This window comes from Alosa sapidissima, chromosome 22 (genome assembly GCF_018492685.1).
Source record: "Alosa sapidissima isolate fAloSap1 chromosome 22, fAloSap1.pri, whole genome shotgun sequence".
NCBI lineage: Eukaryota > Metazoa > Chordata > Actinopteri > Clupeiformes > Clupeidae > Alosa > Alosa sapidissima.
Window position 1 is genome coordinate 29719776 of NC_055978.1, and position 13738 is coordinate 29733513.

The 13738-nt window shown below is 40.4% G+C and overlaps 1 protein-coding gene across 4 annotated transcripts in view; it reads left to right on the forward strand.

Moving 5' to 3' along the window:
- The window catches only part of cmah (cytidine monophospho-N-acetylneuraminic acid hydroxylase), an 85552-nt gene extending 80830 nt beyond the window's left edge, over nucleotides 1-4722 (forward strand). For all 4 annotated transcript variants that reach the window (XM_042078970.1, XM_042078972.1, XM_042078971.1 and 1 more), the window contains exons 14-15: nucleotides 2897-3012; nucleotides 4515-4722. In XM_042078970.1, the coding sequence (XP_041934904.1) occupies nucleotides 2897-3012; nucleotides 4515-4605 (207 nt within the window). In that variant the 3' untranslated portion in view covers nucleotides 4606-4722. The remainder of the gene's footprint in view (nucleotides 1-2896; nucleotides 3013-4514) is intronic.
- The last annotated feature ends 9016 nt before the right edge of the window (nucleotides 4723-13738 follow it).

Consider the following 13738-nt stretch of genomic DNA (forward strand, 5'->3'; position numbering starts at 1 on the left):
TTGGCTTACAGTATTGTTTGGAATACAACAACATCCCATGTTCTTGCATAGATATATTTTGGTTTGTTTTCTTTGTGTTTCGGGAGTATTTCAACCACAATTGCATGCTTATCTCCTCAGTGTATGAAGCACAGCAGCGGTTGCTATAGCAACCATAGACTCTGAACAGGAAGGCAGATAGCACTTAGGCAAAGTCTTTGGCAAGATCTGAATGTAAACAGATAATACGTTATAGATAATAAGTTTTTTTTTTAATTTCCTATTTCTTTCAATTCTTTAACTTAAGACATGTAAGAAGTTTATTCGCTGGGCAACGTACAAACTGACGAGTTACATTAGCCCTAGCACTATGAGCTACGATAAACGTTAGCTAGAATAGCTAGCTTCTAAGTGTGGCAGCTAGTTATTATTTCATGTTCTGATATGACATTCTTAACGTTTTGACTATGTTACAACTGATAAAAGCAAGACAAATAAAGTAACCAAATCGCTTTGCAATATTTTAGTCCAGAAATACTTATGGGTGTTCATTTACCATAATGTTAATTACAGTAGCCTAACGTAACGTTATCTCCCCTTGCTGTTACCACCAGTTTTAATAACTTTACATTTGCAATCATGACCCATTTCATCTAACAACACCACTGGCATCTTCTTTGACTATCAGACCCCAAACAGCAATACATTGAACTACAAAGATGTTATAGTAATGGTGTTCAGTTCATCATAATCTTTATGACATAATGTAATTTGCCGTCTGTCTCCCATCTTTTTGCCGTCCAGCATGGAGCCGTCACGTGACTTAAGTCACGTGTCTGCAAGGGGTGAATAGGAACAGGAAAATGTCTGTGACAATATCCTGGGTAATATCCTAACAGCTAGTGCTATTTTACACAGTAAAATCCGCATTTGAAAGCCTGATCACCAGTTGCCAGTTTGTATGGCTAACTATTTTGCCTAGACTGCAATGAAAAAGCTTCGTATTTTTGGGTGGCAAAGCTGATCTACAAACCACAAAAAGGGGCAAACATGTACATGCTGAAGGGCAAAGGGAATATCACAATGTTTTACTCCTTTTTTGGGATAGGCTATGTATTGGCAGACAGCCCTAACTTACCGTTGTCGTTGACACACCCATAGACACACCCGCTCGCGGTGCAAGTACAGTAGCCTGCTTTGACACTCTCCGTGAGTGTAGGCCTGTAGCGTGCATGTCAGATAACACTTCCCCCTCCCCCTCTGTTTTTCAACAAATCATATGACGACGTTTCTTGTACTGTTGTGCTGGCTGTCGGAATGATCAGCTGCACAAATAAGTTCGCTAAAATATTGGTGGGGACAATTTTGTCATCTTAAAATATTGATTAGGACTAGTCCTTAGCGTCCCACCCTAAATCTACGCCCATGGTGGCACCAGCTGTTCTTTGCCTTGTAAGTTCTTGTTCAGTGTTTTCAGATGATGAGTAAAAATGCCAGGTCTGCCAGCCACAGAGGGTCACTCTGTTCATGCAAATCAGACAGACACACTTTCTGTTGATTTTCCTTTTAAAAAATATTAATTTTCCCACTTTGTTTGAAATCTTCTACACTCACATTTCTTGGGTGCTGCCATTTCCGGTGACTCGCTTTAAAAGTTTTTCTTTGTTTAATTTTGTTTAGTAGCTGTAACGGTTGAGAAGCACTGTTTCCATGGCTGGCTCCATCTAGTGTTGAAACTGAGAAGTGCAACAGAGTTGAGCTGAAGCTTCTTGTGTGGGCCATATTTAAAAACTAAAAACTGGACCGCGGCCGTAGTTTGGACACCCCTGGTCTAGATGAAAAGGCATTAAATGTCGCATCAAATTCAAGGCTCTAACGCTTGCCTACAAAGTAGTCTCCGGCTCTGCTCCCACCTACTTGAATGCCCTCATACAGACATATGCTACCTCCAGACCGTTGAGCTCCTCAGACCAACGACGTTTAGCTCTACCTCCGGTATGCTCAGGCCAATCCAAACTTTTCTCATCTGTTGTTCCTCGTTGGTGGAACACACTGCCAGTTCCTACAAGGGCAGGGACATCCCTTTCCATTTTCAAAAAACTCCTGAAGACCCAGCTCTTTAGAGAACATCTCCTCTCATAGCACCACTTACAGTCTTGTCTAGCACTTACCACCCGTATTGAACTGACACTAAACTGTTTAAAAACAGCACTCACTCAATTGTCCTAAAATTGTTGAGAGAATTAATTTAAAACTTAAACTGTTCCCCATGTCGTTAGTCGCTTTGGTTAAAAAAGTGTCAGCTAAATGGAATGGAATGTAATGGAATGTAAATGACTACTGCAAAAGATTAGAGACAAACAACAAAGGCTTGTTTTAGTCTAGGCTATTGTATGTCCTCAAGCATGTGACCAGAGATAAACACAATACGTCTTGTATTTGGAAGTGACCTGCAAAGTCTTGAGCTGTTTTGTTTTTGTTTTGTGACCTGCAAAATCTTGAGATGTTTAGTTTATTGTTTTTTTGCTTTGTGACCTGTAAAAGTATGCAAGCCATGTAGACCTGTCACCTTATAGTATTTGGATCTTGTTTTCCTTACGGTTGCTTGCTTTTCGGATAAAAAAAAAAGCATTTCAATGTGTCTGTGTGTGTGTGTGTGGTGTGTTGGGGGTGTGTGTGTGTGTGTGTGTGTGTGTGTGTGTGTGTGTGGTGTGTTGGGTGTGTGTGTGTGTGTCTGTGTGTGTGTGTGTGTGTGTGTTGTGTTGGGTGTGTGTGTGTGTGTGTGTGTGTGGTGTGTTGGGTGTGTGTGTGTGTTGTGTTGGGTGTGTGGTGTGTTGTGTTGGGTGTGTGTGTGTGTGTGGTGTGTGTCTGTGTGTGTGTGTGTGTGTGTGTATGTGTGTTGTGTTGGGTGTGTAAGATGAAGAACAGGGTGGGAGTGATGAGGAACGTGGTGAAGAATGGTCTGTTGTGGGATGATCTGTACATCGGCTTCCAGAACCGACTCAGCAGAGATCCCGATGTTTATCACCACAGGTGAGACATGGGAATACACACACACACACATAAATACACACACACACAATAAGCCCCCTACATAGTCGCCATTCCCGACCTGTAGCGTGACAATGTGACGTCACGGGAGCGCACGGAAACATTTATACTTGTATACCTACTTTACACAGTAGAAGAAGCAGTCAGTAACATTGGCGTCAGTAGCATTGGCAGTAAAAGCTAGCCTCTGTATTGATAGGCTACTTCAAACTTTGGTTGCTGCTATTCACACTAACATCATTACCATCAAGGTGTATGCAGATAGATGATAGATAGATAGATACTTTATTCATCCCCAGGGATATTTTAATAATTTAAACATTTTAGCTTAGTGGAAAGAGATTTTGTTCAGGTCGTAGCAGATCTTTGATTTTTGGTTGAAAATAAATCTTTTATGTGCGACTCTCGCTGGTAACTGTGTTAACTTATCCAGCAAACTATTAAAGACAAAACAGACCTCCGAACTGCAACTCTCGCTTGCCCTTGAACTAGTCCATCTTCTGGTTTCCACTTTGTCGTGCTCAGCTGAAAAAAATAGAGTGGTGCGGGACCGTGCGCGACCTGGCCAAAATCCTGGCGCGCCAGCGAGATCTACGTCATTTTGACCTCACATTGTCACGCTACCGGTCGGGAATGTCAAGTATGTAATAAGTATAAGTATATATACTCTTTTGATCCCGTGAGGGAAATTTGGTCTCTGCATTTATTCCAATCCGTGAATTAGTGAAACACACTCAGCACACAGTGAACACACAGTGAGGTGAAGCACACACTAATCCCGGCGCAGTGAGCTGCCTGCATCAACAGCGGCGCTCGGAGAGCAGTGAGGGGTTAGGTGCCTTGCTCAAGGGCACTTCAGCCGTTCCTACTGGTCGGGGTTCGAACCGGCAACCCTCCGGTTACAAGTCCTAAGCGCTAACCAGTAGGCCACCACTGCCCCAAAATTAACGTGTGACCAGGTGACAGTGGAGACCACGGCATCATGCCGGATTTGAACTGGCAATGCTGGCACAATTCTTCATGTGCTTCGCACAGCGACGTCTTCTCCATAGTGCTACGGAGGCGCTATAAGGAACCAATATAAGGACTCTGGGCCCATTTCCAGTAGAGAAGAGCTTGTGTAGGACTTTGCCATTTGTATGAGCTTGTTGTATTTCTTATTATTCCCATTCATTGGGAGTATTTTGATGGCTCAGCTGTTTCGAACCGGCAACCCTCTGCTTACTACGCTTAATACACTTTAGGCAGACATACACACACATACACTCAGGCAGACATACAGTACACACACTATCACACACACACACAAAACAAGGTATCGGCACTTACACGCACACACACATATATACTGTATACACACACACACACACACACACATACATAAATTATTTACACACACATAAGCACACAGACACATTGTGAAATTCTATTCCAATGAAATTATGTTATATTTTGTGTGTTGGGTGTCATTCCATCTTCTGTAGATTTTGGAACCACTTCCAGGGATACCTGCCTACCTCCAGTCCTGATTGGGCCTCCTTCCTTCAACAGCCACTGGATGCAAACGATCCTTAGGGTTCCATGTGTGTGATGTCATGACAACCTCTGGGATTGCTTCCTGACAACCCCCAACAGAGTTCGAGCAGAGTAGACACATAAGTTCAAATCACAAAGGAAGAAACATCAGCCACCTCAAAGGCTCAGAGCCTCATCATTCTATTCGGTTGTTAAGGCGAGACACTACAGGTGAATAGGGTAAAACATTTAACTAGCAGATATCACTATGAAACTTCCCCAGTTGATTACTTACATTAATATAAGAAAGAAATGTATTACAAGTTTTCTGTAATTTAATGTTTAAATGTGCAAAATAGGCATTATCTAATTAAATGTGCACTAATTTGCATACATTTTAAATCACAAAATCTGAGCTTTGGATAGAGCCAGGTTCAAAATGATTATTTCATAGCGTTCACATATTAGTTCACATATTTAATTCTGGGTAATACTAAAGTGCATGTGCACGCAGTCACTGTATTGTGTAATTCTATTCCATTCTAATCAATCTATCATTAGCACCTATGTTACCTCTACAGACCGTAGTCTCGTTCTTAATCTTCTAATGTATCTCAAATATGATGACGGGCAATGCACATAGGTCTGTGTATCATTCGTTCATTTGATATTCAATTGAAAAAAACGAAAAAAATAATAGTTCATTGTTTATGAATGTCATACCAACAAATAACGCATTGTTTTTCAGACTTTTGATTTCATGGTCAGATCAAAAGTAGAACGTTTAAAAAATGGCCTCAGGACCAAAACTGATTTTGATATTTATTTTTTCCGATTGCTGTGACCCGGAAATTATTTATTGACTTCCATTGCCAGCTGCTGCTTCGGTTTTGCAGTGTTAAATCAGACTAGGCCTACCAGTCCGATTATAACTTTACCACACACAATTTAACCTAAAGACCTATATTTAAATGACCACTCGGACAGAGCAACAGAATCTCTTTTTTTCCCCTCAGTCGACAGTCCAAACAAATAGGTTTTTCTACTTGTAGGCCTGTGCTCGATTCAGTATAGCGTAGCCAGAAATGTTTAAATGGGTGGGCACAGACAAAACCGGCTGGGCAAAGCCAATTTGATTGAACATAAGAGAAGCCTAGATAAGTTACACCATAGGCCTACAAACATTAATCAGCATGTTATATTTATGACATAGTGGAATTTATTGAACGCATTTGATCACAGCTGACAAATTAGGCAGAAACATTTTAAACTGGAGCAAAACAATGCATGAATGTAGCTTCGGCGAGTCACATGAAACACAATTGAGACAATAGATTGACCATATTGTACAACTGCAAAGCCTTATCATAAGCATGTTACATTTATGACATGAAAAGAAGAACTTATTGAACAAAAATGACAAATTACGCAGTCAGCTAAACATTTTCAGCTTGTGCAAAACTGCATGAACCCAGCATCGGTGCATCGCATAACTTAAAACACAAATTGAAGCAACAGCTTGACCATTGGACAATCCTACTGCAAAGCCTTTCTTTCCATAGGCATGTAACATTTATGACATAATGGAATGGAATATGAACGCATTTCATCACACCTGACAATTAAACGCAGCTGCCGCCTGTTCGCTATTTGACTGATTCTTGAGCTCTCAGTGCAGTTGACTTGCGTGTCTTTTTTAGATGTGAACTTAAAGGAACCGTATGTAAGATTGTGGCCAAAACTGGTACTGCAATCACTTTCAAAATACTGTAGAGCGGTGTATCCCCTCCCCCTCCCCCCTGACTGGCAGAGCTGGCAACCCGGATGCTGAAACGCTACTGACTTCGTGATTAGTAGATCGGTGGAGGGTGGTGCATCAGGCCAAAGATAACATGACAACATCAACATCAGTTGAGGGCTGCAACTTCACGTCAGTGATATAAGTATTTGAAATGAACATGATTTCTTAATGTCTAGTGACATATCAGGGCCACAGATTGTGTTTTATTCTGTATTATTATTGTATTTTCCCAGACTGATTTGTTCTCTATTTATGGCTTTCCGCCATTCTTTGTTTCCTGCGTCCATTTCCTTTTGAATGTAATTCCATGTGGGTGCTCAGGGCATTGCTGTAAAAGATCTGTCCATTCTCCTGAATAAACAATGAAGTGGATTAATCATAAAGTCTACTGCCTGCAATGTGATCACGTTCTTACAGTATATTATATTATTAATTTTTTATTCTAATATATATTATGTTATAATCAGTATTTTATCATTTATTGGGCAATAGTTACAAATGCGGTCCCATTCCTGCCAATAGCATTTGGAACCCTTTCAGCCTTTAGAACGCCATCACTTCAGGGCTTATGCCGCATTCCAGACAGTTGGGAAGTCCGATGTATCCCACTTGGAGCTCACAAGGTCCGACCTCAAAGTGTTCCAGGTGAACAATGTCGGAGATAAACAAAAGACATGGCTGACCGTGAGAAGTTGCCTTTTTTTTTTTTAAATGCCATTTGACTGTCAGTAGTCCAGCCTCTTTGCTTATATAAACAAAGCAGAGACGGAAAAACATTGTACGAGGTAACACACCCCATAATACTTTGAACACAGCCTTCTTTTTGCCCTGACCTGGCGAGTAGGACTAGGATTGCAAAAGAGTGGAACATTTCTGGTAAATGTTTGGAAACTTTCCATGGGAAGTTAAGCTGGGTGAATTTTGGAAATATTCCAAATTGGAAACTTTCATGGAATTAAAAGAAATTATGGAAATTTTTACGAGAATTAACTGGGAATTTTTGGTAATTCATACAAACTGTTTCATATACAAACATTAACATTTTGTTTCGTAATAAGCAATATGATTTGCATGTTCGTATTTTCTTTTAGCTTAGCATACAAAGCTAGCTAGCATGCTAGCGGGAATCCTATTCTCTGCCTATGGTTTACTAGCGTGTTAAGCTAGCAACACTGAAACCACTGAACTGCCCAAGATACTCCACGCCACTCAACAACAAAATCCGGTTGGTTGGAACATTGACTGACTATCACTTTGTCCAGTCAGAATCCCAGAAAATGGTAAAACAAATAAAAAAATATATAAAAAATAATGACACAACACTCCAAACCTCATAGAGTATGATTATTATGACCGCCGCGCAGCAAAGAAGGTGGGACAGAAGTTGCAGGAGAACAACATGAAAGAGGTATGGGACCGTATGAAGACCATCACTGGCCTTAAGGAGAGCAGCAGCTCTGTGGAGGGAGATCTGGACAGGGCGAACCAGCTGAACCACTTCTACAACAGGTTTGACTGCCCAGCTCCAGCTCCAATGGCAGTGGTCTGTTCACCACCCCCTGCTAACACAGACACTGCTCTTGCTTGCTTGCCTGCCCAACCCACACCTCCGCCCTCACTCTCACTGCAACACTCACCCCCATCATCACAGGCTATCGCACCCATCCCCCACATGGTGACAATGGCTTCAGTTAACAGCCATCAGTCTCCAGCCAATGTGACAATGGCTTCAGTCAACAGCCATCAGCACCCCCCCCCCCTTCATCACGGCAGATCAGGTCAATGGACAGCTGAAGAAACTCCAACCTAGGATGATGAATGATGACACAAACTTCAATACTCTCAGTAATGTGCAGCTTTTAATTTCTAATTTATCTAATAAATTAGGTTTACTTTGGTTCTTTTTCCCACATAAAGGAGTAAAGATTTTTTGCTTTCACCTGGTCAGAATGTCTTCACTGCATGCAGGGTGCGCAGTGCAGCAGTGTTTCCCCTCTTGGCAGGCTTCCAGCTGGGATTCAGTCACGTCAATCAGGGTGCCAAGATGGACTCTTCTTACAGATGTTCAAAATCCAAAAGCTGCCCCGAAAGTCTCTTTGAACCCGTTGGATGTTCTCGTCTTCCCTCTCCTCTTGCGGTCGGGTCACGATAACCAAATGTTGTCGTCTTTCTTCTCCTTTTGCTAGAAGGGTCACGGCACCAAATGTTGTTAAACATCCTGAGGAGCAGACATTGAAGTACTGAAGTACCGCAGCCTCCTCCTCAGGATGTTTTACCAGTCTGTTGTTGCCAGCGTCCTCTTCTATGCAGTGGTATGTTGGGGAGGAAGCACAAAGAAGAAGGATGCGGGGCGACTTGACAGGCTGGTAAGGAAAGCTGGCTCTGTAGTGGGAGCTGAACTGGAGTGCATCACTTCAATATCTGACAAAAGGACCCTGAACAAACTGATTGATTGATTGATTGAAAATCTTTATTGACATGATGTATTTTGTACAAAGGATGATTCTTATATGAATAAATAAATAAATAAATAAATAAAATGACTTTGTACAATTATCAGTCAAAAGGATAAACACAATAAAGCCACAGGGCTTATTCCCATTGTGGTCCTTAACATGTGTGCATTTGGTGGTGTGTGTCAGTGTTTGCAGGTGTAGGCATATGGTGAAGGCATATGTTTTAAAATTAATGTAATTATGTTGGTGGTGTGTGGAGGAATAAAACAAAAATAAAACATGGTAACATAGAGAGGACCAAACATCCCCAGACATACAACATAAAACAGAGAAGGAAGTACAGTACATACAGTGCATGTAACTCTAATAACCATACTACTGTCTCCTGCTCAGTACATACAGTGCATGTAACTCTAATAACTATACTACTGTCTACTGCTCAGTACATACAGTGCATGTAACTCCAAAAACCACACTACTGTTTACTGCTCAGTACATACAGTGCATGTAACTCTAATAACCACACTACTGTTTACTGCTCAGCCAGCTCTTTAGGGATGACTTAAAATGATCAGTATTGTCTGTTGACTTTAATGCTGCTGGTAACCCATTCCATATGATGGCTGCTGAATACAGAAAAGAGCCCTTACTTATGCAGCTTTTAAATCTACATAGAACAAAGTCAGTGGTACTACCCCTTGTTGAGTAACTGTGAGCAGCATTTACCCGAGAAAAATAATTACAAAGATATGTAGGTACTTTATTTTTAATTATTCTATGTACCATACACATTTTTATATATGTTACTCTATCCTCTACTTTGAGCCACTTAAGGCTACTAAAATGAGCCGGGTTGAGGTGTGTGTATGGGTGTAGTTTAAGAATAAGCCTCACTAATTTGTTTTGTGATGTCTGCAGCTTCTGTTTGAAAATCTTAGGAATGGTTGTGTACCATGAAGTGCAGGCATAATCAAAGTAGCTTGTCTATCTATTAATGTGGATACTCTAGTTAGACATTTTATTTTCTGATTTACTTTAGACAGAACTTTTAGAGCCATGCACTCCCCAGATAATTTATTATCAAGTATGCAGCCTAAGTAAGTTACTGATTCCTTAGTTGTTATTTCAGAATCACCAACTACCACACTGAATCCAGGTGACTTCCTTAGCTTATCATTTGATCCAAATAGTACGGACCTAGGATGCTTCCCTGGGGGACCCCACATGTAAGGAGTTGATATAGTACCACTCACATCTCCCACTTGTTCCCTATCCCCCAAATAAGACTGGATCCAACGTAGAGATGCAGAATTAAAACCCAAGGCTCTAAGTTTGACTAAAAGAATACAGTGGTTCACAGTGTCAGACGCTTTTTGGAGGTCCAACATAACCATGCCACAGTATTTCCCTTCATCCAATTGTTTTTTAATGTAATCTGTTAAGTAAAGTAAGCAAGTGTCTGTAGAAGAGACACTTGTCTGAGATTTTCTAAATCCTGACTGGAATTCGTACAGAAGATTGTGTGATGATAAGTAGTTATCTATTTGCTCATGAACAACCCTTTCAATAACTTTGGACAGACAACATAAAATGGATACGGGACGATAGTTTCCATGACCTACTTTGCTTCCCTTTTTATATAAAGGAATTACTCTCGCCCTTTGGAACTGATCAACATCTTGGACAATGAGTGTCATCCACTCAACAGCACTATTGTAAAGCAGAAGATCAGCTGGAGACTTCGCTCACTGCCTTGCACAACAGACAGACTGAGGAAGTCATTTGTCCCCAGGGCCATTGAACTGTTCAATGCTTCCCTTAAGGGAAGAGGAGAGATAGACTTCTCTGCATAGTCTGTCTGCCTCTTCACCCCCCCCCCCCCCCCATGTTTGGATACTGTCTGTCCACTAGTCACTTTTACCACTGTCTTTCTGCCTCACTGTTTGCGTGCTATATTAGCACATATGCATAACCCCTCCCTCCATGCCACAGCCGAACTTAAAATAGTTATATAGATATATATAGACATATATCACACAGCACCTTACCTTACCTTACCTTACTATGCACAAAGAATCACAAGCTCAGTCCTTGCCTCAGTCACATGCCTCTTGATTGATTAATCACCACTATGTGGATACTGTTTTTTAGAATTGATTTAGATTAAGTGTTAGTTAGTATAATTTGTATTTTAGTATATTTAGTATATTCTTTATCTTCTACTGTCCTTATTGCTAAGTTGTGTAGTAGTGTTTTAATATTATATACTTTAATTACTTTTTCTGCTGTTAGTGAATGTGTGCGTGTTGTCTGTATGCTACTGAGACCTTGAATTTCCCCTGGGGATCAATAAAGTATCTATCTATCTACTAGCAGCTCTTTTCCATTTCAGTTTCGGAGTGGGGGTAGTGTTCCTACCCGAACACAGAAAGTTGCTAGGTCGGTAATCACCTATAGAGGGCTGCTCAGACAATGGCAGAAGAGCCGCTCATCATATTATGAGGTTAGGTGCCATCAAAATGATTTTGGAAAAACTCCATCAAACAAAGCACAGGCAAACACAGGCAACACAGGCAAACACAGGGTGCCTTGAAGAGTTAGCTGCAGTTCATTATCTGACCACAGTTTTACATGTGACAATAGGGGGGCGCTGTGGAGCTCCTGACAGTAGAGATCACCAGGCCCATGACATGAGTGAGTAGCCGGGGTCACCATGGAGCACTGTCTGAGGCAGTGATATACTGACACATATATGATGCAATTAAATAACTATGTTTTGTTGGAATAGCCAGCAGCCTCTAAATGGCACCAGGCGCTAATTCACCATGAACTCTGGGCCTGGGTTGTACATTAGTGGAGGACACTCCACTATAATCTATAATTATCACAAACTGCCAGAATCTTACAGAAAAAGGATCTTACAAGTAGTTCATCTTGGCCTAATCCACATGTGGTGATTGTAGTCCCGGATCTGTATATGGGTAAGGAACAAAGTGCTTGGACTGAGCCATACAGTATTCCATCCAATCAACATGTTGCATAGTAGGGTGTAGGCCTAAGAGCCACTAAACTGCCAGACTCAAGGATTACACAGTAACCTATAGCCTATTTGACTTTGAATGTTAGTGTTTAGGATCTATCTGAAGATGCTCACTCTAGACAAGCCTTCCTTATGTACGCTTTTAGAAATGATCCCAGACATAATCAAGTATAGAAAGGCTCTGAAAAAGAGTAAGTGTGTAAACTGCAGTATCATTGAGCAAAACAGTTTATTTATCATCTATTCAGGGTTGCATCACAGGTCCAGAAGCATTTCAAATGTCTAGGTTTTTGATAACAATAGCACATTTTGGCCTGTAGGGGGATCATACAACCATCTAAGGAATGTGTTCAGGCTGAGCCCTATAGAGAGATAGATATATCTCAATACGGCTCTGCCCCTGGTCTAGATACACACAAAAACACATATGTCGTCCCATCAAATGTTAGCATGGAGATGGGAGGCTGTGAGCATTAAATATTCTCTTGCTCACTACAGCTTGTTACACCAATAGGGAGACAACGTTACCTCTTCACTGCTAATAATCTTGATATATGTACACGTGGATGTTTCAGTTGCCAAACTCATGAGTAAATTGGTTCTATGATTCACAGTCCAACAACAGTGCAATGGTAGGAATTTGTTACAAAATTATTAATATAGAAGATTTGCTTATAATGCATTGGTGCTAAATGTTAAGGAAAATGTCAGCAACGCAGAAATATTTTAAATTTGTTTTAAATGGGGCACTAACTATTTAGCTAAAGTTTAATGCAAATATAAATGCTATTTGCATAGAAAAGCACAAAAGTACATTGATGAAAAGTCAGCAAACATATCAGGAAATACAAAACCCTGTAGTCAGGAGGCAAATCCAGCTGAACCACTGAAACAATTAGTTATTTAGGTTTTGCATTTTTGGTATCCTTAAGACATCTGGTCAACATTTCTGGATGATAACATTAAATTTAGGTGGTGGCAATTTTTTTTTACTGGCATATTTCCAAAATGGCTGCCAAAATTATATAAAATATGAATAGCATATCTCTGCACCTAATGGGTCAATTTTGATGGTTTTCAAATCAAAGGTTTTCTAGGAGTACATTTTCTAAAGTGAATGAAAAGGTTGTAATGATCAGGTGATGGTAATTTCTGGCCCAACATGCAACAATAAAAATCATTATCTCCAATGGTTTGTTATTCACTTGCTAAATAAAATTGAGAATTTGGTTGTAGTATTGGTCAAAGTAATTTTACCATCTTGAACTATTCTATACTATGGCTGCATTATTTGGGGAAAATATCTAATTGCAATTATTTTGAGAATCTGGATTGCGATTAGAGATTTTTGATTTTTGAATGTCAATGAATTGATTGACTTCCAAATTCCAAATGTCTCTTCAAGTTGTGCAACTTCTGATTGGTAAGCATGCCTAGTGCATGTCAGTGCCATCTGTGACTCTGCCATCAATCATTATACACGATGTGATTGGCCCTATTGAAGTTTAATTTTTCCAGCTCGCAAGCCAACGGAGACTAGCCCTCTGCAGGCTGCTGTTAGGGTGTGTCTAGATTTCTAGGCTAGTAGCATAAACTACTGTAACTAAACGTAATTAAAAAAAACTTAATGTAATTAAAACTAAATACTATCATCATGCAATGGCATGTCCTGCAATACCTGAGTTGGCCTGAGTGAAAGTACAGCCGTGTAACTGAGCACAGCTGTCCCAGTGCAGTTTGTGCCTGTAGGTGTAACCCAGGAAACAGATGATATGATATTGGAATAATTCCCCATATGATGTTGAACTATAACTGTGTAAATGGGTTAATTAAAGTTAGTTTATGACTAATAGTAGGATTCCCGATATTTATAAAGAACAAGACTACAATTGCAAG